Consider the following 24,505-nt stretch of genomic DNA (forward strand, 5'->3'; position numbering starts at 1 on the left):
GTGAGATTCTCACTGCAAATGTGGGAAGGCTTCTATTTATACCCACAGTCCTATATTCACATCCTTTCATCTAGTTGACTAAAGAATATTGGCTTGTAGTGGGCTCTAAATTCAAAACCATTACTTAATTCTTAAAAATCAGAAGATGTCATGTAATGCATGAAAGATCTGTATGAAGATCTGCCAGAGCCATAATCTGGTACAACTGAGTAATAACTCCATGGGCTCTACAAGTGGCTATTGTATCAGCCAATTCCTGTTACCTCCTAGACCCTGAGACTGAGTGTCCAGTGCCACAGATGGTCTTAATGGGGCTTGTCTCACTTGTTTACAGTTACCTCCTTGGCCTCTATGAATATTTGAGTTTGAAATTCCAGTTTTAACTCCTTAAAATGCAAAAGATCCACTTTACACCCTTTAGGATCGTTACTGTCAAACAAACAAACAAAAAACACGGAAGATGTATTGGCAAGGATGGAGAAATTGCCACCCTCGTGCACTGCTAGTGGGAATGTAAAATGGTGCAACCTAGCCACTATGGAAACAGTTTGGCAGTTTCTCAAAAAGTTAAAAATAGAATTACCATATGATCCGGCAATTCCCCTTCTGGCTATATATCCAAAAGAATTAAAAGCAAGAACTTGAGCCGATATTTGTACACCCAAGTTTATAACAGCATTATTATTTTTATTATTATTATTTTGTGTGTATATGTGTAAATGGTGGCCTTTAATACCAAGAAAGACCATGAAAAGTGACAGAACAGGAGCAAATCCGCTAGTGTAGTGCCGAGTTAGCCCTTTGCAGGACCCTAAAACCTGATCTAGTAACAGAATAAATCAGTGTATTTACATTTATGTTTGCCCTGAAAACCCAGGTAAGGTCTGAAGCTTGAGGCCATCTCCCCTTCCTTTCCTCCTCCCTCTTCCTAACTCCCTACCTTCTTTCACTTCCTCAATCCATTCCTCTCCCTTCTCCTTCCTCTCTCTTCCTTCTTTTCCTTTCTGCTTCTCCCTTTTCTCTTCTCCTTTTATTCCTCATTCTCTTTACCATCTACCTATGTGTCCCTCCAAGCCCCTCTGCTATTTCTCCCCTGCTCACTCCGCTGCCCTATTTCCCTCAGGTTCAGCTTCCAGGGTAGGGGGGCGAGAAAGGGTCCTCAGCCCAGGGAGCACTTGTTGGTGTTCTTCTTGTCGCAAGTTTTCAGGTCAGTACTAGGAGGCTTGTTGCCATTTCCTGATCTCCGGCCTCCTGACTTGAGCAAGATGTCCTGGGCCAGGGAGCTAAAAGCCTCATCCACATTCATACTGGATTTAGCACTAGTTTCGAAAAATCAGATTCCTTGCTCTGGAGCCAACTTATTGGCGTGCTCCTTCTGCACCTTCCTCTTGGCCTCCATGTCACATTTGTTCCCTAGCAAGAGGCGTTCCACCCCAGCCGAGCCATTCTCCTTGATGCTTTTCATCCAGTTCTGAATATTCTCAGAAGATTTCTCATCCATGATGTCCTGTACTAGGATAATACCCATGGCTCCACGGTAGTAGGCATTAGTTATTGTCTTGAATCGCTCTTGGTCAGCCGTGTCCCAGACTTGTAGTTTGATCTCCTTCCCCTCTATATCCACAGTGCGGATCTTGAAATCAATTCCAATGGTGGAGATGTAAGTGTTGTTGAAGTTGTCTTCTGCAAAGCGAATGATCAGACAAGTCTTGCCCACCCCCAAGTCCCCGATCAGCAGCAACTTGAAGAGGTGGTCGTAGGCTTCGGCCATGGCAGACACTGGGGGAGCCGGGGGAGGGGTGGTGAGCGCCCGGCACTGGTAGGCGGGACTGGATGGTTAGCAAACAGAGCAGCATGGAGCGCAGGCCAGGAAGCTATAACAGCATTATTTACAGTAGCTAAAATGTGAGAGCAGCCCAAGGGTCCATTGACAGATGAATGGATAAACAAAATTTGGTATATATACATATTCTACCCAGCCTCAAAAAGGGAGGAAATTCGGACACATGCTACAACATGGATAAACCTTGAAGATACTATGCTAATTGAAATAAGCCAGTCATAAAAGGATAAATATTGTGTGATTCCACCTGTATGAGATAACTAGAGTAGTCAAATTCATAGAAACAGAAGGTAGAATGGTGGTTGTCAGTAGCTAGAGGAAGGTGGGAATAGGGAATTATTGTTTAATGGGTGCAGACTTTCAATTTTGCAAGATGAAAGAAGTTATGAAAATGAATGGTGGTGATGGTTGCACAACAATGTGAGTGTATTAATGCCACTGTACTGTACACTTAAAATGGTGAAGATGTTAAATTTTATGTTATGTGTATTTTACCACAATTTTAAAGAATACAAAAGATCAACTTCTTAGGATTTCTATCCCATTCTTGAAAAGAATGGAGTTACATCTGGAGTATTCCGCTTACTAACTGTATGATCTCAGACCACACATTCTCTCCATTAAAAAAATGCATTTGTCTACCTATACAGTAATTTTTTTAGTGAGAATTAAATGAGTTTCTATAGTTACATGACTTGTAAATGGTAAGCCACATTCCAGGTAGTTAATAAATTTCATGTGAGTGCCACACGTGAGTGAGAAATTTGCCCGGAGCTGTGATGATTTCCAGTGAGCATCATAAGGGAGGCTTTTATGAAGAACCTAGCATTTGGGCTGAGCTTCAGAGAATGGGCAGAATTTGAAAAGGTGCAGATACAGGGGGATATTTAAAGCACATGGAGAGGCATGTGTGTAAAGAGACTGAAGCAGACAAATAAATAGTGTATTTGAGCAAATAATCATGTTTGACCAGAGGATCAGGTGAAAAAGGTAGACAAACAGGAAGGGGCCAGATCATGAAAAGTCTTGAATGGTGGCCTAAGAAATTTGAACTTTCATTTAGTAGATAATGAGAAGCCATTGTTTTTTTAAGCAGAAGGTTTAGTGGAGCGTTATAAGTATTACTGAAGAGGTATACAGAATAGACTGAAATATAGATAGACTGGAATAAAGGAGATTAATTAAAAGGCTCTAGAAATGTTCTAGTCATGAACTAATCAGGACTACACTAAGATGCTGGCAGAAGAAATTAAAAGAAAAGGATACAAGTCTTAATACAAAATCAGTAAGAAAGTCTTAGAACTCTTTGATACCTTACAGTTGATGGAAGGCCTGTAGTAATTTTAAATCTCTCTAACAGGTGCTTCCAAAAAGAAGCTTACACATCCAGCCCATGCCTCTATTCCAGGCTTCAGAATCATGTATCCTTTTGCCTTTTGGATATTGTCATCTGAATGTTCTCCAGGTCCTTTAAATTAAGGATTTTCATTCTTGAACTTATAAACCTTTTTATATCCAGCTTTCTGATTTTTAAAAGAAATAACACATACGCTCTTTTCTGTTATTAAAAAAGTAACTTTTTCTTGCAGAACATTTAGAAATATCATCACAGTGCAGAAACTAAAACAAAACTTAATATTAATTCTACCCCCAAAACATATATATATATATATGGGGGGGGTATATATTTATTTGATAAATATATTTGGTAAACATATTTAAAGTCTTTTATGCATATAATTAACTTTTAAAATAAAAATTAGCATTGAATTCTTCATGATATTTTGTAACTTAAAAGAAGTTTTGTGACTTACTATTATTGTCAAATGATACATCAAGACCATTCTTCCCATCTCTGTCATTAACCATATGATCTTAAGTAAATCCATCTCCAAGGTTCTTAACTCTGGAATGGGTATGCTAATACATAACTCACTGAATTGCTGTAAGGTAGTGGTTCCTGAACTTTGCTGCATATTAGAATCACCTGGAGAACTATTTAAAAACCCCAAAGTTCAGGTCACAATTCAGAGTCTGGGCATAAGAACTAGACGTGAATGACTTTTGTCTCTTTAGGTGATTCCAATATACAGCAAAGTAAGGGAACCAAATTTCTAAGGTTTAAAATGAGATAACATAAAAACCTGGCATGCAGAAGGCACTTAATAGTATATGTCATTTACTGAATGTCTGCTATGTTCCCACACTGCACTAGTATTCTGTATTCATTACTTCATGTAACTCTCACCACATCCCTATGAGGTTTCATTATTCTACTTTTACAAAGTAGGGAATTGAATCTTAGATTGATTAAGAAATTTACTCAGTGTCACACAGGTAAGGAAGCATGATTCAAACCCCAGTTTGCCAGATCAAAAAGTCCACACCATTTTACCATACTGCATTAGACTACAGAAATACTACTTTTTTATTTTTTCTTTCTAGCGTCTTCAATCCTATCTAAGCCATTTTATCATAATGTTTTTCTAGTTGATTTAAGTTGCATCTAAAGGAAAATTAAATCTGTATTTTGTGTGGTTTTTATTCATACATTCTGAAATTTTACTAATTCACATTTTTAGCCAAAGAAAATGAGGATTGGTATTTGTGGTAGAATAAAATTGTGAATTTCTATTTGGTATATTATGTTAATTCAACTTAAAACGTGGGTTTTATCCCTTTACCTGTAGGCTAGTTGACTATGAACAAATTAGAAGCAGTTTTATTCATGGATTACACCTAAAGCCCTATTCAGCCCTTCTTTAGATATGTAACATTTGCTATAAGAGACTCTGCATTGGCTTAAAGCAAACTAATCTTCATCATCAGAAAATTAACTGCACATGTATACACATTTTACATACATATATAATTGTTTTGAAACAGACAAAATTCCTGGCTACACCATGATTATAATAAGGACTCTAATCATGACTCTGCTCTAACGAGTTGTTAGTATAGTACCTCCATCTGTGGGTACTTAGGAATCCTGTCAATTTTTATCATGTAGTAAGACACAGTCAAATTATTTCCATAACTTTGGAAGTTACTCATTCCACATTTTCTTTATTATTTTTTGGCATTTTTGCCTATTTTATTGCTCTGACCAAATGTCTATATCTTGATAGCAAAAACATTTGCTTTCTTCTCATCTGACTTGATATTTTTGGAAGAACAAATTGACAATTCCCGTGAATGATTCTGAGTTAGCAGGAGAGCATCTGCTGCAGAATAGCTCTTCGTCTTTTGAAGTTCACTGAGAAGCTAATTTCATTATTTTAAAAGCAAAAGGATCACCAGATCTGAGGCTACAGTAAAAGGAATCTAGAGTTAAAGTCTTGACCACTCACAAACAGAAAACCTTAAATCATTAGGGTTTAGTTGGTAGATGCTAACAAATGCTATCCATAATAATAATGCATGTCCATAAACATCACTCCTGAACTGGGCTACCTTGTATTCACTTACTTATTCTGTCTTGACATTGTGTTTTATAACTGACACTCAGGATGGGTTCTGTTTTTGAAAATATTAAATAGTGGGAAGAAAGACACACACATTTGCTGCATTTAATAATGCTTTCATATTAAAACTGGTAAAATCTTTTCAAAGGGATTGTCATTACCCACGTGGTAATGATGCCTAGGTTTATTTCTTCATTGTTCATTCTGTGAATTTTCTTAATCCAATTTTCAGCATTCCTTTGGTGGTCCATTGTTGCTACATGTGTACTTTATTGACTGAGTTTTTGAAAGATGCATCTATCATTAAAGATCTTTGGGAATATGTTCAAAAATGTTAAAATGCTGGGCATAGTAAAATTACAAAGGCAACATAAGCCAGATTGAAAAATATCTTGCCAAATAGTATTTCTCAGCAAGCCATTTGGAGAGACTAAATTAAAAAATAATAGGTGATACCTTGATGAAAAATATAATTTCTCCCTTCCTCCTTTTCTTAACATTAGTGTTCTTGTATCCATGCTAATTTCTATATGGCTACCATTCTAAAATATTCCTGGCATTTGTATGCAGTTGCATATAAATGTTTGTCTTCAGAGAATCAAAAGGAATTGAGAAGTTCTTAGTGACATAAATTATCTTTAGAAAATTAATTTAGAATTCTGTTATAACCACTGGACTCTGAAACTAGGTTCTTTGACCAAAGTAAGGTGAAAGGGGTGGATAATTTTCTTAGTGAACAATCCAGTATTTTTCTGAGTTTCCCCTTGAGGAAAAGCCACACTTCCGTGGTTGCTAACAAGTACACTCCACCTTTGTGACTGCCAGAAGAGAGAACATCTTTGCCTAGTTTAGGTAACAGGATGGGTGTTGGGGTGGGGACAAACCTATATAGACAGGATGGGCAGAGAATGCCTCTGAGGTGGCAAATTTGAAAACAGAGTTCTAAAGCAAGAAAATGAACAACCAATGTGAAATATATTGTGGGGTGGTGGTGGAGAATTTTTCAGGAAAAAGGGAAAGCAAATAGAAAGGACCCTGGGGAAAAAGGGTCCTATATTTGAGGAATGGGCAGTATATCAGTGTGTCTACAATGAAATGGTAAAGGAAGGGGTGGTACAAGCAAGTGTGTAATGGGTAAGACACAACATTAGGGGCTTTATAAGAATAGTAAACAGGTCAAATTTCATTTATTCAGTTTTAAGCAGAGCAGTGGCATGATTTAACTTAAGTTTTAAAAGATTTCTCTGACCACTGGATTATAAATCAGAAGAGACAAGACCAATCAAAAAGCTATTAAAAAACAGAAATGACCAAAATGGATTCAAGAAGATAATTGTAGAACAAATCACAAGAGTTAAAGATTGATCGTTTTTCAAAAAACACCAGGCACAGATGGTGTTAGAGATGAATTCTTTATAATCATTAGTGAATATGTAATTATTTTTAGTGTACTAATTCTGGTCTATAGAGAAACATGAAAACCTTCTGAATAAAGTTAGAATAGCCTTAATTTTAAAAACTATCAAAGGTAACAAAAACAATCTTTGTACTATTTGAAAGCAAAGCATCTACCAAGATAATCCAACATACCAAACATTATAGGGAAAAATATAATTTTGTTAATGATTGCCATAGATGTATTTGATAAAATTCACTGGCCATTCAAAAAAAAAACTTAAGTAAATTAGGAATAAAAGAAAACTCCCTGGTGGATCTTGAAAGCCATACGAGGAGGTGATGTGAGCAAGTTGATCTGCTGCTACAAAATATTGGGCTCTCTAACTGTCCAGGCTGTGATGTACCTGACATGTACAATTTGAATGCAGTCCAATGCCAAAATCTACTCTTGACTTCTACTTCAAGACCCAGCAGAGCTGGCTATACTCACCCAGTGCCAATGCTCTGTGAGCCAGTGCTTTACTCTTTCCTGGCTTGGCCATGCACAGCTCCTTAGCCCAGGGGCTGGGGGCATTTCCCAGGTAGTTTAGTAACAACCTCTTCCCTTTTCCTTCCTCTAGTAGAAGGGGGTTTTCAGGGGCTTGACTAGCCAGAGTTTCTCAATCTGGGGACTATTGACATTTTGGGCCTGACATTTTGTTGTGAGGAGTGTTTATCCATTGTAGGATATTTAGCAGCATCCCTGGCCTTTATCCACTAGATGCATACACCTTCCCCACTCTCAATAGGCTCCCCTGACTACTGCCATTCAGTTGTGACAACCAAAAATATCTCTAGACATTGCTAACTGTCCCTAACAGACAAAATCACCTCAGTTAAGAACTGCTAGTCTAGAAAACAATGTCATAACTGTGTCATAATTTATGTTTTTATATTACTGCATTTACCAGTAAATTCTCAGCTGGGGCAGCCTGGAAAGGCAAACTGCCTGTATCAGTCAGCTCAAGCTGCCATAAAAAAATACCATAGATTTGGTGACTTAAACCACAGACGTTTATTATCTCACAATCCTGGAAGCTGGATGTCTGAGATCAGGAGGCTAGCATGGTCAGATTCTGGTGAAGGCGCTCTTTCTGGCTGGCAGATGGCCACCTTCTTACTGTGTCCTCACATAGAGGAGACAGAAAAAGCTGGTATTTTTTCTTCTTCTTACAACAGTTCCTCTTCTGGTATCTCTTCTTCTTATAAGGATAGCAGCCCTATCAGACAAGGCTCAATCCTTATGACCTCATTTAACCTTAATCATTTCCTTAAGAAATCTTTTTCAATACAATCACATGGGCATTAGAGCTTCAACATAATGCAGTTTGGGAGGACACAATTCAGTTCATAGCATTGCCTAAATAAGAATTTAAAAAGTCCTCTATCTAAACCCAACAACTATATTATATTCAGCAGCTGTTTTAAATTGTATCAGTAGCAAGAGATGGATTTCTGCTATTATCACTATTTTTCAACACATTTTGGAGATTGATAAAGCTAGAAAATTAAAGAAGCAGTTTAAATATGAGAAATGAAAATACAGTACTATCTTTATTTGTAGTTGGTATGATTATGTCCTTAGAAAATTCAAGATGTTCTGCTAAAAATCCATTTGAATTAATAAGATAATTTGGAAATGTGGCTGCCCAAATACAAAATTAATAGCTTCCCTCTCTATTAATATTATGCAATTAGAAATTGAAATGGGGAAATATCCCATTATAATTAGAATAAAAAAGATAAATCACTTAAAATAAATCTAAGAATACAGAAGTTGGATCTAAATGATGAAAATGACGTTTTATTGAAAGGCATAAAATAAGACTGGAAAAAGTGGAAGTATAATTTTTCCTATATCAATACATAAATTTATTGCAGTTCCAGTCAGAATCCCAACATGGTTTTTTTTTCCTACTGGTAAATAATTTTAAAATTCATATGGAAAGAGAATGTGCAATAACACTCAATTTAAAAAAATATTAAGGGTGAACTTACTTTGTTAGATATTAAAATCACCAGGAATATACCATGATCAAAGCACTTTGTACTAGCAGGATAATAGACAAATATTATAATTTGTATACAATAAAAGCTAAAATGTATTTAGTAAATAATAAAGCTGCCACTTTAATTTAGCAGAAAAAATATTTTTTTCTCTTACAAGATGCTAGCATAACTGGTTATCTGAAGAAACAAAAGGATACTATGTTGGCAAAAAATATAATGAACAAAATTATAAGACAAACGTATCAGAAAAAAAAATTAAGAGGATTTTTTTTTTTTTTTTTTTTTTTTTTTGAGATGGAGTCTCGCTCTGTCGCCCAGGCTGGAGTACAGTGGCCGGATCTCAGCTCACGGCAAGCTCCGCCTCCTGGGTTTACGCCATTCTCCTGCCTCAGCCTCCCGAGTAGCTGGAACTACAGGCGCCCGCCACCTCGCCCGGCTAGTTTTTTTTTGTATTTTTTAGTAGAGACGGGGTTTCACTGTGTTAGCCAGGATGGTCTCGATCTCCTGACCTCGTGATCCGCCCGTCTCGGCCTCCCAAAGTGCTGGGATTACAGGCTTGAGCCACCGCGCCCGGCCAAGGATTTTAAAAAGTCATTTTTTTTTTTCTTTATTAGGGACACAGTCTTGCTCTGTCGCCCAGGCTGGAGTGCTGTGGTGCGATCTTGTCTCACTGCAAGCTCCAGCTCCCGGGTTCACGCCATTCTCCTGCCTCAGCCTCCCAAGTAGCTGGGACTACAGGCACCTGCCACCACGCCTGGCCAATTTTTTGTATTTTTTAGTAGAGATGGGGTTTCACCGTGTTAGCCAGGATGGTCTCGATCTCCTGACCTCATGATCCACCCGCCTCAGCCTCCCAAAGTGCTGGGATTACAGGCGTGAGCCACCGTGCCCGGCCTAAAAAAGTCTTTAATGTTTTAAAGTGAGACAGTAAAGTATTGAAAACACATAAAAAGCAGTAGTTTTGGTTATACTAAGTTAAGACATTTTTGTTCAGGAAAAAGAAGCTACTGCCATTATTCAGGTAAGAGGTAAGATTAGTTACCATAACTGTGGTGGCAGTAGAAATGAAGAGAGGTAGAAAGACTTGATATATATTTTAAGGTGACAGTTAACAGGATTTTCAGATAGATTGGATGTGGGTTTAAAAGTGGGAAGAAAGCAGGATTGGATCCAGGATCTGTGAGATAATTTTTAAGGAAAAAAATACAAAATTACACACATCAAATTAGACACAAAAGTATTTCTTTAGAATGAGAAAACAAACCACAACAAATGACAAATTTTAAAGAGCTGCCAAGGACTATAAACATTACCACATTTTAAAAAATGACATACTATTTTTAATCAATCAACTGCTTTAAATATTTTGGCAGTAAACTCTTTGATATTGCCTTTTATATGACAATGATTTTATAAGATTATCTTCTAAATAAAGAATAGAAAGATAATTCAGTCTTTGTTCTAGCATGGTTGATCAAAAAATTTTTTTTATTATTGAGAATTGGCAAACAAGATGTGTGACATCCCAAATAGATATACTATTTGTAGTGTAGCTTTAAGCTTGTTGTCTCCATCTCAAAATTTTGATAAATTCTATTCCACACAATTTTAATCTAAGAAAGCATGGATTATTTATAATGATATATATGTTACATGGTTGAGTATATTTTTGGCAAGAGAACTTTTATTGTGCCTAGGTACCATTATGTTTCTAATGCTCCAATATTGAACTAAATAAATGCTCTGCTATTTAGCTAAATAAATGCTACATATTACATGTCTGATGATTGGAAGACTTTTCCACAGACTAACTTCTGGCTCCTTAAATTTCAAGTTTTATTTTTCCTCTCTCTATCATACTGAGTAAGATTGGTCATGCTCATATTGCAAGACAACCAAAGGCCCTGAAACTCTGTGTCTCAAATCTAGATGAGCCAGCATAGTGGGTGGCTAGGAACTTTCCCAGAAGCCACTCTATACAAGAATCAATAGCAATAATTTCATACAGGAGTGTCAGTGGACAATATAAGTTTATCCCACTAAACCTGAACTAACATTATCCCTGGCACAACTGCCTCTTAGCTAGATCTTGAAAGTGCCTGGGGCAATGATCAGAGGAGAATGTAATGGAGGGTAAATCGTGGAAAAAAAGAGGCATAGTCTTAATTAATTACACTTAAAATATACTACTTTTGCAAATTTTATGAAAACATTTGACCATGTGAATTCATTCAGGTTCCAGGGTCCTGCAAGTGATGAGCATTGAAACTGAAGCTTCGTTAATTCTTGGTAAATTCACTTCTGGTTGACAGAGGGAAGAATCATACATCATTCCTAGGATTCTGGCTTAAGTAACTCAAGTCAGACTCTTGTATTAAACACCTTATTTGAGGTTTATGCCATTTACTTAGAAAACCAAGTTTTCTGGGTGGCACCAGGAAAGAAAATCCTGCCACAGCAAGTTGCCTGACCCATGAAGTTTCTCTTCTGTGGGCCAGATACCTCTTTCTTCTATGTAGAGGCACCAGACAATCTGATCTGGGGAAACTTTTTCTGCCCCTTCATGTAGCACCATCACTGGCATGACATAAATCAAGCAAATGAAAATAGTACAATGAGAGCCTTGAAAATTAAATTGTAATTGGAACCACAACCTACAAAAGTAGGCTAGGATCTGTGTGCTAAACCTAAACTAGGTGACTGGCTGCTAACATGTTTAAATAGAATCTAGAATCTCCTAAAATATTAGCCAAAAATTTAGGCTACAATTAAAAAAAAAATCATCCAATACTAAGAACCAGGAAAATCACAGCTAGAATGAAAAAAAGACAATAAACTAACACCATTTAGGATGAATCGGATATTAGAATTAATCCACAAAGATTTTAAGCTGTCATCCTAACAGTGTTTCAAAAAGCAATAATAAATTCAGTTGAAACAAATGAAACAATGTAAAGTCACAGAAAAGAAACAGAAGGTATAAAAAGAGAATGACATAGAAAATATAGAAGTAAAAACTTGCTGACAGACTCAATAGTAGGATTGAGAGATGGAGTTGACAGAGATACAATCAACAAACTTAAGGACAGATTAATACTGTCTACCCAATCTGAACAACACAGAGATAATAGATCCCCTCCCCCAAAACAAAACAAAACAAAAACTAAATATAAGCTCAGGGAAATTTGCAAGAATAACATAAAACCCAATATTGGGTTATTGGGGGTATTTATTATATTATTGGGTTAACAGAAAAAAGACTGGACTAAAAGAGTATTTTAAGAAAGGGTGGTTTGTCTGGGCATGGTGGCTCACACCTGTAATCCCAGCACTTTGGGAGGCCAAGACAGCCGGATCACTTGTACCCAGGAGTTTCAGACAAGCCTGGGCAACATGGTGAAAACCCGTCTCTCCAAAAATGTATAAAAATTAGCCAGCCATGGTGATGTACGCCTGCAGTCCCAGCTACTTGAGAGGCTGAGATGGGAGGATTGCTTAAGCCTGAAAGGTTAAGGCTACAGTGACCAGAGACTGTGCCACTGTACTCCAGCCTGGGTGACAGAGAGAAAAACAAAAGTAAGAAAAGAAATAGTGATTTACCTCCCAAATTTGATAAAAACAAATAAAAACAATGTAAAAAATTTTTTAAAAATCCTGTGTATTTAAGAACCTGAGTGATATAGTCTGGATATTTGTCCCCACCCAAATCTCATGTCGAATTGTAATCCCCAGTGCTGGAGGTGGGGCCTGGTGGGTGGTGTTTGGATCGTGGGGGTGGATCCCTCATGACTTGATACTGTCTTCACAATAGTGAGTGAGTTCTTGCAAGATCTGGTTGTTTAAAAGTGTGTGGCATCTCTCCCCACAGTCTCTCTCGCTTGCTCCTCCTTTCATCATGTGACGTGCCTGTTGCCCCCTTGCCTTCTGCATTCATTGAAAGCTTGATGAGGTTTGACGAGAAGCTGAGCAGATGCCAGCACCATGTTTCCTCTAAAGTCTGCAGAACCTTGAGCCAATTAAACCTCTTTTCTTTATAAATTACTCAGTCTTAGGTATTCCTTTATAGTAATGCAAGAGTGGCCTAATACAGAAAATTGGTACCAGGACTGGGTCATTGTTATAATGATTCCTGAAAATGTGTAAGAAGCTTTGGAACTGGGCAACAAACAGAGGTTGGAAGAGATTGGAAAGCTCAGAAAAAGAGTATAGCACCCTCCCCCATCTCTCTCACTTATTCCTGCTCTCATCATGTGAAGTGCCTGTTCCCCCTTTGCCTTCTGCCAGGATTGAAAGCTCCTTGAGGTTTCACCAGAAGCCAAGCCAATGCCAGCATCATGCTTCCTGTAAAGCCTGCAGAACCTTGAGCAAATTAAACCTCTTTTCTTTATAAATTACCCAGTCTCAGGTGTTCCTTTAGAGCAATGCAAGGACAGACTAATACACTGAGAAACCCCAAATAGGACAAACTCAAAGAAATCCATGCCAAGGCATATTAAATTTCTGAGAAACACACCAAAAAATCTCAAAAGAAACCAGAGAACAACAGTATGTTACCAACTGGGGAGTACCAATTTGAATGACAGTGGATTTCTTATCTGCAACCATGCTGGCCAGAAGGCTTGACACATTTTTCAAGTGCTGAAACAAAATAGTTGTCAATATTAAATTTTATATTCAGCAAAACTATCCTTCAGGAATGAAGTGAAAATAAAAACATTCTCAGATAAAAGAAAATGGAAAGAATTTTTAGCTAGCACACCTGCTCTTCAAGAATAGCTAAAGAATTTTCTTCAAACAGAAAGAAAATGATAAAATAATCAATTTTGAGCATAAGAAAAAAGAAAAATCATTGTAAGGAACATAAATATGGGTACAAGCTCACACCTGTGATCCCAGCTACTTGAGAGGCTGAGGCAAGAGCATCACTCGAGCCCAGAAGTTTGAAGCATCAGTGAGCTATGTTCACACCACTGCACTCCAGCCCAGATAACAAAGTGAGTTGCCATCTCAAAAAAAGAAAAGAAAAGAAAAGAAAAACAAATGTGGTACATATACTAGACTATCCTCATGAATTTTGTAAATAATATTCAGTGATTGAAACAAATAACACCATCATATACTCAAGACAATGCTATTTTGAAGTGGGGAGGGTAAAGAGAACTAAATAGAAGAGAGGTTTCTACACTTGACTCAAAGTAATAATGAAATGTTGACACCAGTAGACTGTAATAAGTCACATATATATTTTTAATACCCAGATCAATTGCTTTGAGAACTATACAAAGAGATAACACTTAAAAGCACTATAAATAAATCATGATAGAATACCAAAAAATGTTTAAGTAATCTATAGGAAGTCATAAAAGAAAACCATAGGAATAAGAACCACAAGAAACAAATAGAAAACAAATAATAAAATGGCAAATTACCTTAAATTCAGATGGTCTAAATATGCCAATTAAAAATAAATAAAAAATATAACCCAGTTATTTTCTGTTTATAATAAACTCACTCAAAATTCAACAACATAGTTTGAAAATAAAAGGCTGAAAAAATATACCAGGCAGATATTAATTTTTAAAAAGCAGGAGAATCTATACTTATTGGGGGAACCTGCCCCCAATATTTCAATATAGGTTCTTTCTATTTTCCATAAGTGTCGGCCAGCTGAGAAATAAACAGAGACAGTAAAAAGAGAGGAATTTTACAGCTGGACTGCCAGAGGTGACATCACATATCTTTAGGACCGTGATAGCCACCTGAGTCTCAGACCAGCAAGTTTTTATTAAGGGTTTCAAAAGCGAAGGGGGTATAAGAACAGGGAGTAAGTACAAAGATCACATGCTTCAAAGGGCAAAAAGCAGAACCACTAATAAGGGTCTAACAAAGATCACCTGCTTCTGAGGGAACAGGACAAAGGCAAAAGCAGAAATAATGATAAGGGTCCAACAAAGATCACAGGGCAAAGGGGAAAAGCAGAACCACCCATAAGGGTCTATGTTCAGCGGTGCATGTATTGTCTTGATAAACATCTTAAACAACAGAAGACTGGGTTCCAGAGCAGAGAACCAGTCTGACCACAAATTTACCAGGGTGGAGTTTTCCCCACCCTAGTAAGCCTGAGGGTACTGCAGGAGACCAGGGTGTGTCTCAGTCCTTATCTCAACTGCATAAGACAGACAGACATTCCTAGAGCGGCTGTTTATAGACCTCCCCCCAGGAATACATTCCTTTCCCAGGGTATTAATATTAATATTCCTTGCTAGGAAAAGAATTTAGCAATATCTTTCCCACTTGCACATCCGTTTATAGGCTCTCTGCAAGAAGAAAAATATGGCTCATTTTGCCCAACCCCACACAGGCAGTTGGACCTTATGTTTGTCTTCCCTTGTTCATTAAAAATTGCTGTTATTCTGTTCTGTTTCAAGGTGCACTGATTTCATGTTGTTCAAACACACTTCTTACAATCAATTCGTACAGTTAACACAATTATCACAGTGGTCCTGAGATGACATACATCCTCAGCTTATGAAGATAACAAGATTAAGAGATTAAAGTAAAGACAGACATAAGAAATTATAAAAGTTTTATTTGAGAACTGATAATGTCCATATTAAGATGAAATCTTCACAATTTATGATCCTCTGCTGCGGCTCCAGCCAGTCCCTCTATTTGGGGTCCCTGACTTCCCATAACATATATTGATATCAGATAAAGCAGACATTACAGCAAAGAATATTATTAGAGGTAAAGAGACACATTACATAATGATAAAAGAATAAATTCTCCAGGAAGCCATAACCTTCCTAATGTGCATATACCAAACAGCAGAATCTCAAAAATACATGAAGTAGAAATCAAAAGAGCTGAAAGAGAAAGACAAATTCACAGTTATAGTTAGGTCTCTAATACCCATATCAGCAAGCATAAAACTAATGGAAAATCAGCAAAGAAATAGAAGACTTGAACAATGTAATAAGCCAAAAAAAAATTGACATCTATAGAACACTCTACCCAGCAGGGGCAGAATGGACTTTTTTTTCAAGTGCCCATGGAACATTTACCAAAATAGACCATTTCCTGGGTCATAAAACAAACTTCAATAATTTAAAATCATTTGAAATCAAACTAAAAATCAATTACAGAAAGACAAGAGGACAATTTCCAAGCACTTGAAAATTAAACAACACACTTCCAAATAATATATCAAAGAGGAAATCCTGAAATAAATTATAAAATACATAAAGCTGAATGAAAAGTAAAGCATACCATATTAAAATATGCTAAAGCAGTGCCAAGAGGGAAATTTATAGTACTAGATGGATATACTAGAAAAAAGACAAGTTCCCGAACCAATTATAGAAGTTCCCACCTCAGGAAATTCTAAAACTATGAGCAAAATAAACTCCAAGCAAATAGAAGGTAAAACAAACAAAAAACATTAACTCCCCTTAGTTACTTTACTTCTGTTGTTACCAGGCTTAGATTCTGTTGCTCAGTACTGTATTTTCTTACAATTCTCATTGATTACTTTCCCAGCTCTCTTATTTTGTGTATAGCCAGAAAAAACCTCTAACCTCTTTAAACGAATTAATTACTCCATATTTGTTTACAGCATCTTGATATTACTGGAGAATATCACAACAGTACTGACCAGAGTCATTTCAAGTCCATGACCATACACCTCAAATGGTCACTTAACACTGCCAAACAAACCTACCCCAATTCTCTAGTAAATTTACTTTTCCATTTTCTAACTGGATGATTTCAAATCTTCAACATCCCATTCCCCCTTGCTCTAAGTTAATGTCTTCTTAGCATGTTTTATACCAAAATAGTTCCACTCCAGTAAGAACTACTTCATTGTCCAACCAGATATTCCATCAGCCCACTCGTATCTGTGCACACATATTGGCTCCCCTTCTAACTACTCCCTTCTAGCTTAGCCCAACATCTCCACTTACCTTCATTTTCTTTTAAGAACTTTTTGCTCCTGTGTTTTATTTCTTTATTACATTGTTGTTTCTCTCTCTCTCTCTTTGCTGGATCCTTCCTATACAAACTCAAGTATGCTTTGAGATTACCCATCAAAATAAACAACATAAAAAAAGCAGACAAACAAAAATCTTCTTTTGACTTCATGTTCCAGCTACTGCTCATTTATCTGCTTGCCTTCACAGAAAAATGGGACATTTTCTATCCTCATTGTCTCTACTTTTTCACCTCTCATTTTCTCCTCAAAATCATTCTAATCAGTCATTTCTCCTAACCTCTCTAATAAAATGGACCCTATCTCACCAGTGACCTCATCTTGTTATTGCTAATGATCATCTTACTTGAACTCTTAATATTTGGCATCATGCATTATTCCTTCCTTCTTGACACATATCCTTCACTTGGTTTCCGGGATATCATGTTTCCCGGCTTTTCTTTTATCTCTGGCTGCTTCACCTCAAACTTCTTCACCTCCTCCCTTAGACCTCTAAGTATTTTGGTGACCCAAGGCCCTGACCCTTGCTCTCTTCTCATCTCTATGATCTTATGTGGGTAATTTCAGCTAGCCCAGGGCCTTAAATAGCATTGTTAGAAGATAACTCAAATTTATATCTCCAGCCTAGCCTTCTTTTTTGAGCACCAAGCTCTTACATGCTACTTGATATTTCAATGTAGATGTGTAATAGAAAACTGAAACTTAAAACAAACGTGGTGGCTGGACACAGTGGTTCATGCCTATAATCCCAGCACTTTGGGAGACCAAGGTGGGAGGATCACTTGAGGTTGGGAGTTTGAGACCAGCATAGGGAGATCTAATCTCTACAAAAGAACTAAAAATTAACCCGGTGTGGTGGCACACCCCTGTGGTTCCAGCTACTTAGGAGACTGAGGTGGGAAGATCACTTGAGCCTGGGAAGTGGAGGCTGCCACGATCATGCCAATGTATTCCAGCTGGTGTGTCAGAGTGAGACCTAGTCTCAAAAAGAAAACAGAAACAAACGAATGAAAAAGAGCATGGTCAAAGCAATGTATTCATACCCTTTCCCAATTTGCTGCTCTTTGGAAGCAACTACAGTGCAAATTTTTAGTGAAGAGTAGTCTTCTGCCTCACACTAAAGAGACATCATCTATTAAATTACAGGTTTAGGGATCCTTGATTCTTCTTTCTCTCAAAACCTATATCCAATCCACCAGTAAGTTCTGTTGGTTCAAATTTCAGTATGTCCTGAATTTGCCCAGTTACTACCATCTCCACAGCTATAACCTTAGTCTACATCACCTGCTCACCTCACATTTACTGAACAACTGACCTTCCGAATTCATTTAAAACTGAAACTTGGCTGGCAGGTTATTTTAAAACAGTCATACCTTAAACTTCTCCAGGGTCACATATTGTGCATATGTTTTTGTTTTTAATCTGGATCTTAAAAGATATTTTAGGAAGAAACTTGGAGAAGCAACTTCAAATGTCATTTTAGACTGAAAATGTCTGTGCTCACATTTCAAAAAGACAAACAAATAGCAGAATGAGGAATAGATAGCCAATGGTGAATTTAAAATACTTGCATGGGTCTTTAGGAATCATTTAAGGCATAAACTCTCATGGAGTTAAAGTTTTTGTAATATAATAAGGCAAAAAGAGAGGGATTTTAAAAAGTGATACTAATGAGCAAGAAGAACGAACAGGAAGCGGTAGGCCTTGTGCTTGAGACAGATGGAGATAACAGACGCTAAAAACAAAGCAAGACTACTTCGTTCCTCTTCGGTCTGTCTTTTGCGTCAAAGACAATGATCTTCAGACTGATTCGAGAGCCTAGAACAAACAGGTTTAAAGAGGGAACTGATGTCAAAGACAAGGGAAGATAGAGAACATCAAGTGCCCTGGCTGAAATAAACTGCACTTCAGGGCTGGAGTGAATCAGGGAATGATATTTTTGCACCAGTAAACTGTTACCAGTGAAGAATGGTGGTGAGAGAGAGAGGTGTTGCCGGACAGGAGAGAAACAACTGCAGTGCAAATTTTTAATAAAGGAAAAAGGTAAATTCTGTAAGTATAGATCAGTGAACCTGACATTAATCCCTGTGCAAAATTATAGACTAGATTATTAAAATGGATAGTTTTTCAAACAGTATGAAAAGAGAGCATATAAACTCTTACAAAGGGAAGTGGTATTTATTTACTGGGACCCAGCATGTGCTCCTTAAGATTAAGCTATACCAGACTAACCTCATTTTCTTTGGGGTAGGTTAACTTCTACTGTTTTTTTTTTTTTTTTTTTTTTTTTTTTGAGACGGAGTCTCGCTCTGTCGCCCAGGCTGGAGTGCAGTGGCCGGATCTCAGCTCACTGCAAGCTCCGTCTCCCGGGTTCCCGCCATTCTCCTGCCTCAGCCTCCCGAGTAGCTGGGACTACAGGCGCCCGCCACCTCGCCCGGCTAGTTTTTTGTAGTTTTTAGTAGAGACGGGGTTTCACAGTGTTAGCCAGGATGGTCTCGATCTCCTGACCTCGTGATCCACCCGTCTCGGCCTCCCAAAGTGCTGGGATTACAGGCTTGAGCCACCGCGCCCGGCCTCTACTGTTAAGAAGAGCTAATGTTCAAGCATTTATTTGATGTTAGGCTCTAGGTTAAGTGCTTTACATGCATTTTCTCATTTAATCTTAAGTATTATTTCTCCCCATTTTATACATGAGGAACTATTTAGTAACTAGCTGAAGACAATACAACTAAAAATTGGAGACTATATTTTTAAGCATAGGTAGCCACATTTCAGAACCCATGGTCTTAATCTCTGTGCTATGATGCCATTAAAGAATACATAATAGATACAACCAAAGTATGCTATTGAAACTGTACATCTGAATTATGACTATGGCAATAAGACAGAAAAAGCTAAACCAGATAATGGTACACTTAGGATGGTCCATAAACAGTGGAATGACCATTTTCAGAGTATTTCAGAATATTCATTGTCTATTCCTAAAAAAGTCTCTACTGATCTTATATCAGAACCACATTCCTATTGTTTGTTAACATTTTCATAATTTGTCTAAATACATCAATGGCATATTATCAAATTTGTGAGTGACCTAAAATCTGGTTGGCTAAATGATATGGTTTGGATGTGTGTCCCCACCCAAATTTCATGCTCAGTTGTAATCCTCAGTGTTGGATGTGGGGTCTACTGGGCGGTGATGGGCTCATGAGAGTGGGTCCTTCATGAAAGGCTTAGTACCATCCCTTTGGTACTGTTCTCATGATGGAGTTCTCATGAGATCTGGTTGTTTAAAAGTGTGTGGCACCTCCCCGCTCTCTCTTCCTCCTGCTGTGGCCATAAAAGGTGTGCCTGCTTCCCCTTTGCCTTCTGCCATGATTGAAAGTTTCTTCAGGCCTCCCTGGAAGCAGCTATACTTCCTGTACAGCCTGTAGAACTGTGAGCCAATTAAGCCTCTTTTCTTTATAAATTACTCAGTTGCAGTGATATTGTTTGCCTCTGTGTCCCCACCCAAATCTCATGTCTAACTGTAATCTCTACATGCCAGGGGAGGGAGCTGGTGGAAGGTAATTGGATCATGGGGGTGCATATCTCCCTCTCTGTTCTTATGATAGTGATTCTAATGAGATCTGATGCTTTAAAATTGTGTGGCACTTTCCCCGTATCTCGCTTTCTCTCCTGTTCTACCGTGGTAAGATATGCTTGCTTCCCCTTCATGTTTTGCCATGATTATAAGTTCTCTGGGGCCTCCCAGTCATGATTCCTGTTAAGCCTGCAGAACTGAGAGTCGATTAAACCTCTTGTCTTCATAAATTACCCATTCTCAGGTAATTCTTGATAGCAGTGTGAATGGACTAACACACTCAGGTACTGTTTATTTTTTGTTTGTTTGTTTTTTAGCAATATGAGAATGGACTAATACACTAATATTGATGACAGAATAGGATTCCCAGAAGATCTTAGCATGTGTGGAATTAAAACAAGATGCAGCTTATTAGGAAAAATGCAAAAAATGATCACTTAGATTTTTAGAAATCTACCCAATATCACATGGGGGGAAAAATGAGAGCTAATAACATTACATTAGTTGCTGTGTCTCATGTTGTCAGGGCAAACTCAGGCCAGTGGTGAAACTTTTCACCAAGCCTAAAATGTTAAAAAAGCTTAATACTAGATCCTTGAACTGACACCTTACTGAAGGGCTCCAATATCACAGGTGGAGAAAACAATGCTAATGATTAAGTCTAGAGAGTAAAGCAGGGGGAAATAAGCAATCAAGAAGCTAAGAACTTGTGAGAATTTTTAAAGCGGGAGAGGGAGAAAAAGATTCAGCAAAACCAAAGTCTTTCATTCTCTATTTTTTTCCTCATATATGTACTCTCTTTTCTCTCCTCCCATCTTACATGTGTAGTGGAAAGCCTTCTGTTACCAAGGGCTTTCATTATTTTTCTTACATATACTATAGTAAGGCCTTCAAGTGGGTTCTGTAGCACACAATATTTCTTGATTTATTTTGTTATTTTAATGTTTTTTAATAAAATATTTTAGCTTTATAATAAAATATCTCACAAGTGTAGTATTTTCAAGGATTTTAGATTTGAATATGCATGTGTCTCTTGAGGTTAAGGAAAGCCTACTCTCAGTGTCTGATAGCCACACTGCACTGAAACTATCTTTTTGTTTGGTTCCTATAGGTGTTTTGGGAAGTATGCACTGCAGCTCAAAGGAGCTTTGAATCATGTGAAAAATACTTTTGATAACAATATGAGTAAACAGTATGATGTGGCTACCAAATAATTTGCTGAGTCTTGATACTACATTAGCAAAATTATAATATACAGAAAGAAGGAACTAATGATCTCTTTGCATTTATACTGGAGCCCACACATGGACTAATGCTTAGTTCTGACACTTTAAAAGGATGAATAGGCATATCTGTATTTCCAGAGGTAACCTGGGTCATGAAGCAATTTGGAATCATGTAATATGATAAATTCTTGAAGAAATTGGAGTTTTCTTCTGGAGAAGATATTCGTGTTTATCAAACTGTAAAAGCAACTGAAACAATAATAACTTAAAAGATGAAGTAGAAAATTGTGAGTTTTGTCAATGGGAATGTAGTGTAGTGGCTAAAAGCACAGGTTCTGGATTCCAACTGCCTGGGGTTATAGCCCAGATTTACTACTTACTAGCTATTTAACCTTATACAAGTTACTTAACTGCTGTGTGCTGCAGTTTCTCCATCTGTAAAATGGTCAAGGTAGTAGTACATGTCATTAGGATTAAATAAATTAAGCTATGTAAAACAGATAACATTGATTGACACCAATGGTTAGGCAGCAGATACATTTATTAATAAAGTGCAATGGAAATTTTCCTCTTGTTGGATCACAGTAAATTAATGGGATTAGACTTGAGGATGGCTTAACTAAGATAGAAAGTGATCGAGAAGGTAAGAGCAGTAATGACTGGTTTTGAGAATTTAATTTTCTGTGCTTATTATGGAATAAATTTAGCTGAATAAAAATGCATTATAATTACTAGAGTTAGGATATCTTAAAATATCTAGTGAGGCTGTATAACCTAGCAAGATCATACAAACTGATTGCTATTGGATTTTAAGAAATTGAATTGTCAAGAAGATAAGTAATCAATATGGCTTGGCTGTGTCCCCACCCAAATCTCATCTTGAATTATAGCTCTCATTATTCCCTCATATTGTAGGAGTGACCTGGTGGGAGACAATTGAATCATGGGGGCAGATTTCCCCATACTGTTCTCGTGGTAGTGAATAAGTCTCACGAAATCTGATGATTTCATAAGGGGAACCCCCTTTTGCTTGGCTTTCATTCTGTCTTGCCTGCTGCCATGTAAGATATGCCTTTCGCCTTATGCCATTATTCTGAGGCCTCCCCAGCCACATGGAATTCTGAGTCCTTTAAACCCCTTATCTTTGTAAATCACCCAGTCTTGGGTACATCTTTATCAGCAGTGTGAAAATGGACTAATATAGTAATCTTGCAAGCCTGCACAAACTTGGGCTTTGTATAAAAAGCCATGATAATAAAACTTGTTAAGAATATCCTACCAAAATCACTATGAAAGTCATCTCTCCCTTTTACTATGACCAGAGGTGGCCCATTAGAATAATATAGTATCTCTGGATTATCTATAGTAAGAAAATGTGTATATACAAATTAAATGCATGTATTATGAAGTAATTTTTTTCACACCTCTTGGCAATTGATATTTCATGTCCACTGTGTACCTTCTTTGAAATCTTCTTCCTCCAAATGTCACATTTGGAAATAGGAGCATTTTATTTGACAAAGGTAAGAGTTGGATATCATTAACTGCTATCTTTAAATAAGTGAAATGTATGGTATAGAAGAGTAACTGGACTTTTAATAAGGTTTTAGAAGTCAAAATGAAGACACTAATGTGAATGATGGTGGATTTCAGTTGTCTCCTGGGCATTTTGGCTATTGGGTTAGGAGAGTATGGGACCCAGAATGTTCTGTTTCTTTCACTCTTTTAACAAATTTTTATTGAACACCTACTATGTGCTGACCTCTTTTCTAAGCCTTGACAAAAGAGTAGCAACAAGGCAGAAAACATCTCTGCTCTCAAAGAACTTACATTCTAGTGAGGAGACCAAATAAATAAATAAAGAAGAAAACTCCGGAGAGTGTTAGTAGAGAATTAAATGGGAAATAAAGAGTAAAAAACTCGATGACTACTTTGAATAGAGTGGCCAGGAAGACCTCTCTAAAGCACTGACATCTCAACTGAGACATCTGTGATAATAAGGAGCTAGAACTATGAGGGTCAAGAGAGAAAAAAAAGAACTATTCCAAAAAAAGAGAAGAGCCGGTACAGAAATCCTAAGGTGAGAGAGAAGATGAGTTTTGTGGAAAGATTGTAGATAGGATAGATAATGTTTACAGAAACTTCAGAGGTGTAGAGTCCAGATCATTTCTGACATCGTAGGACAAGGTAAGAAATTCAGATTTGGCTTGGCTTGGTGGCTAACACCTGTAATCCCAGCACTCTAGGGGAGGATCACTTGAGCCCAGAAGTTCAAGATCAGCCTGGGCAATACAGTGAGAACACATCTCTACAAAAAGTGAAAAAAAAAAAAAAAATAGCCTGGTGTGGTGGTACACTTGCAATCTGAGCTACTTAGGAAGTGAAGGTGGGAGGATCACTTGAACCTGAGATATCGAGGCTACAGTGGGCCATGATCATGCCACTGCACTCCAGCCTGAGTGACAGAGGAAGACCCTGTCTCAGAGAAAAAACAACAAATCTAGATTTTTATCTATGATCAGAAGCTAGCCATATAGAAGGTTTTAGAAGGTTTTAATCATAAGAGTGAGATGATCTGATTTATATTTTAAATAATTCTTGCTGTTACATAAAAGATATAGAAAGCAAGAGTGCAAGCAGGGAAACCAATAAGAAGGTTATATCAAAAGTACAGGCGAGAAATGGAGGCAACTTAGAGGAGGGAGGTAGTCATAATGGAGATAAAGAGAAATGATCCAATTTGTTGTAGCTTTTGGAGTTAAAGACGATAGAACTTTGGGAATAGATTGGAAAGAGAAAGAGCTAAATTAAGAATGTATTCTAAGTTTTTGACCTGAGCAACCTAATAGAAGAGGTACAGTTTCCTTTTTTTGTTGTTGTTTTTTAATTTTTATTATACTTTAAGTTCTAGGGCACGTGTGCACAACGTGCAGGTTTGTTACTTATGTATACATG

General features: G+C 37.3%; 1 protein-coding gene across 1 annotated transcript; it reads right to left on the minus strand.

Moving 5' to 3' along the window:
* Positions 1-712: 712 nt before the first annotated feature.
* RAB13 (RAB13, member RAS oncogene family) lies at positions 713-1,869 on the minus strand. Its single transcript, XM_033237226.1, is given in 1 exon segment — positions 713-1,869. A coding segment is annotated over 1 exon segment (612 nt). The 5' UTR covers positions 1,772-1,869; the 3' UTR covers positions 713-1,159.
* Positions 1,870-24,505: the final 22,636 nt, after the last annotated feature.

Source organism: Trachypithecus francoisi, unplaced genomic scaffold, assembly GCF_009764315.1.
Source record: "Trachypithecus francoisi isolate TF-2019V2 unplaced genomic scaffold, Tfra_2.0 Lachesis_group16, whole genome shotgun sequence".
NCBI classification, from domain to species: Eukaryota; Metazoa; Chordata; class Mammalia; order Primates; family Cercopithecidae; genus Trachypithecus; species Trachypithecus francoisi.